This window comes from Patagioenas fasciata, unplaced genomic scaffold (genome assembly GCF_037038585.1).
Source record: "Patagioenas fasciata isolate bPatFas1 unplaced genomic scaffold, bPatFas1.hap1 Unplaced_296, whole genome shotgun sequence".
In the NCBI taxonomy this organism is placed as follows: domain Eukaryota; kingdom Metazoa; phylum Chordata; class Aves; order Columbiformes; family Columbidae; genus Patagioenas; species Patagioenas fasciata.
The window spans coordinates 10,001-12,500 of record NW_027288728.1 but is presented as its reverse complement, the minus strand read 5'-3'; the positions used below and the strand labels follow the sequence as shown (position 1 = coordinate 12,500).

General features: G+C 70.2%; 1 protein-coding gene across 1 annotated transcript in view; it reads left to right on the top strand.

Annotated features, from left to right (window-relative positions):
- Positions 1–2,500, top strand: part of LOC139826829 (uncharacterized) — a 6,558-nt gene that overhangs the window by 300 nt on the left and 3,758 nt on the right. The window contains exons 2-5 of the mRNA XM_071803240.1: positions 1–51; positions 167–343; positions 1,326–2,093; positions 2,205–2,500. The exon at positions 1–51 is cut by the window's left edge and continues 157 nt beyond it; the exon at positions 2,205–2,500 is cut by the window's right edge and continues 90 nt beyond it. Of these exons, the coding sequence (XP_071659341.1) occupies positions 1–51; positions 167–343; positions 1,326–2,093; positions 2,205–2,500 (1,292 nt within the window). The remainder of the gene's footprint in view (positions 52–166; positions 344–1,325; positions 2,094–2,204) is intronic.

Here is a 2,500-nt window from a genome sequence, read left to right as displayed (position 1 = left end):
TGCAGGACTCGCTCAGTCCCTTCACCGGGGTGGCGCGCTCGAGCGAGCCGAGTTTTACCTCGACGTAACGGGAGGTAGCGACAAAACAGCGACCGCTCAGGAGGCTCTGGAGGGGGGGGGGGGGGGGGGGGCGCAGGCGAGCCCGTCTACCTCAACCGCTCTGCAGCAGCCGAAAACCGACTGAGTCCTCGCGGGTCGCCGGTAGACCTCGGATCCGAGCGGGGCGGCGCAGGCGGCGCCGTCTACCGAGCCGCTGCGGACACGGAAACTGGGCCGGCCCGGGAATTTGGAGTGGACCGGACCGGATCGCACTGCATCGGACCGGACGGGAAAGGACCGGACCGCACCGGACCGGACCGGACCGGTGGGAAAGGACTGAACTGAACTGGACCGGACCGGACCGGACCGGACCGGACCGGACCGGCGGGAAAGGACCGGACCGCACCGGACCGGACCGGACCGGTGGGAAAGGACTGAACTGAACTGGACCGGACCGGACCGGACCGGCGGGAAAGGACTGAACTGGACCGGACCGGACCGGACCGGCGGGAAAGGCCTGAACTGAACTGGACCGGACCGGACCGGACCGGCGGGAAAGGACTGAACTGAACTGGACCGGACCGGACCGGACCGGCGGGAAAGGACTGAACTGGACCGGACCGGACCGGACCGGACCGGTGGGAAAGGACTGAACTGAACTGGACCGGACCGGACCGGACCGGCGGGAAAGGACTGAACTGAACTGGACCGGACCGGACCGGACCGGCGGGAAAGGACTGAACTGAACCGGACCGGACCGCACCGGACCGGACGGGCGGGAAAGGACTGAACTGAACCGGACCGGACCGCACCGGACCGGACGGGCGGGAAAGGCCTGAACTGAACTGAACTGGACCGGACCGGACCGGACCGGTGGGAAAGGACTGAACTGAACTGGACCGGACCGGACCGGACGGGCGGGAAAGGACTGAACTGAACCGAACCGGACCGCACCGGACCGGACCGGACCGGACCGGACCGGCGGGGCTCGGACGGACCCGGCGTCCGGCCGCGCTCGCGAGAGGGTCGACCTGCCGGGGCAGGAGGGCTGAGCGTCCTGCTGCTTTTTACGCGGCCCCCCGGCAAGTTCTCGAGGTTGAAGGGCGTGCGATACGCTGGTCGCCCCGTCCCTCTTGTCCCGACCCTAGGGTTCGGCGCCGACGTGGTGTTTTTCCTCTCCGCTGCTGAGGAGCAACGACAGAACCCGAGGGAGGGAGGGAGGGAAAGGCGGGAACAAGGAGCCGGGGGACGTTGAGGTCGGACGGTCGGAAATCACACACACACAGGAAAAAAAAAAAAAAAAAAAAAAAAAAAAGCAAAAACAAGGCTCTTCGCCCCGAGGGCGGCAGAGCACCGCCACGGGCCCCGGCGGAGAGGCGGTCACGGCCCCGAGCCCGTCCTGCTCTTCGAGAAGCGGCTGGATGACGGAGGCTGGGAACGGCGGGGCGGTTGGTCCTACGCAGGGACAGGATCTGGACGCGACCGAGCGAGCCTCTCGCGGGTGGCTGCGGGACAGTGTACGCGACTCTACGAGTCGAGCTTTTCGACCCTCGCGATCCGTGCACACGCTCGGCGAGTCCGTGTCTGGAGTTTCGGGGCTCGCGAGTGGCGTGGGGATGCGGGTTTCGTGGCGGTGTTTTATTTTTTTTTTGGTGGGGGTTTATTTCGGCAGGGGCGGCGGGGTCGTGGTGGTGTCGTCGTGCCCCCCACCCGCACCTGCCGCCGCCGCCGCCGTATAATTTCACTTCGTCTTCCGGCTCAGACTGCACGGCGAGCACAAACACCCCCCCTCCCCGCCCCCACCCCAAAGCGCGGTCTCTCCCGCCCTCGCCTTGCCCCCCGCCCCCTCCGGCCCACCCGCGGGAAGGGCCGGAGGGGGTCGGCAACTGCGCGCGCCGCGCATGCGCGCTCTCCCCGCCGCCCGGCAACCGGCCCCCTGCCCCCCGCCAGGTGCCCAACGGTCAGTCGCTCGGAGTCAAGCCCGCCGGGCGGGCGGTCGCGGGGAGGCCAGCGCAGGAGCGTCTTGCCGATCGGCCGAGGAACCCCGCGCGCGGGTAGGCAGGGAGGCAGGCGGGCCGGGACGGGGGGACGGGGACGGGGACGCGGTGTCTCTATGCCTCCCCGGGGGGAGGCAAAGCCGCTGGCGGGGTCGGTTTCTTCTTCAGCCCGCGGCCGGGGCGGGCAGCGGGCCGAGGGACCGAGCGAGCGAGCCACCGAGGAAGAAGCGCGGGAGGCGGCAGCACGGGCAGGTGAGGGGGTTAGGCCTCCGACAGCGGGGCTGAGAAACCGCGGGACGCCCGCGTGCCCCCCCCCCCCGCCCTCCGTCCACCCCCCCGCGCCGTCCACCCCCGTCCACCCCGGGCACGGAGCCGGCAGGGACGCCCCGGCTTCCCGGGGGGGAGGCGAACTCGCTGGCGAAAGGCCGGGGCGGGGGGTGGGGAGGAACTCTGGGCGCGGATGG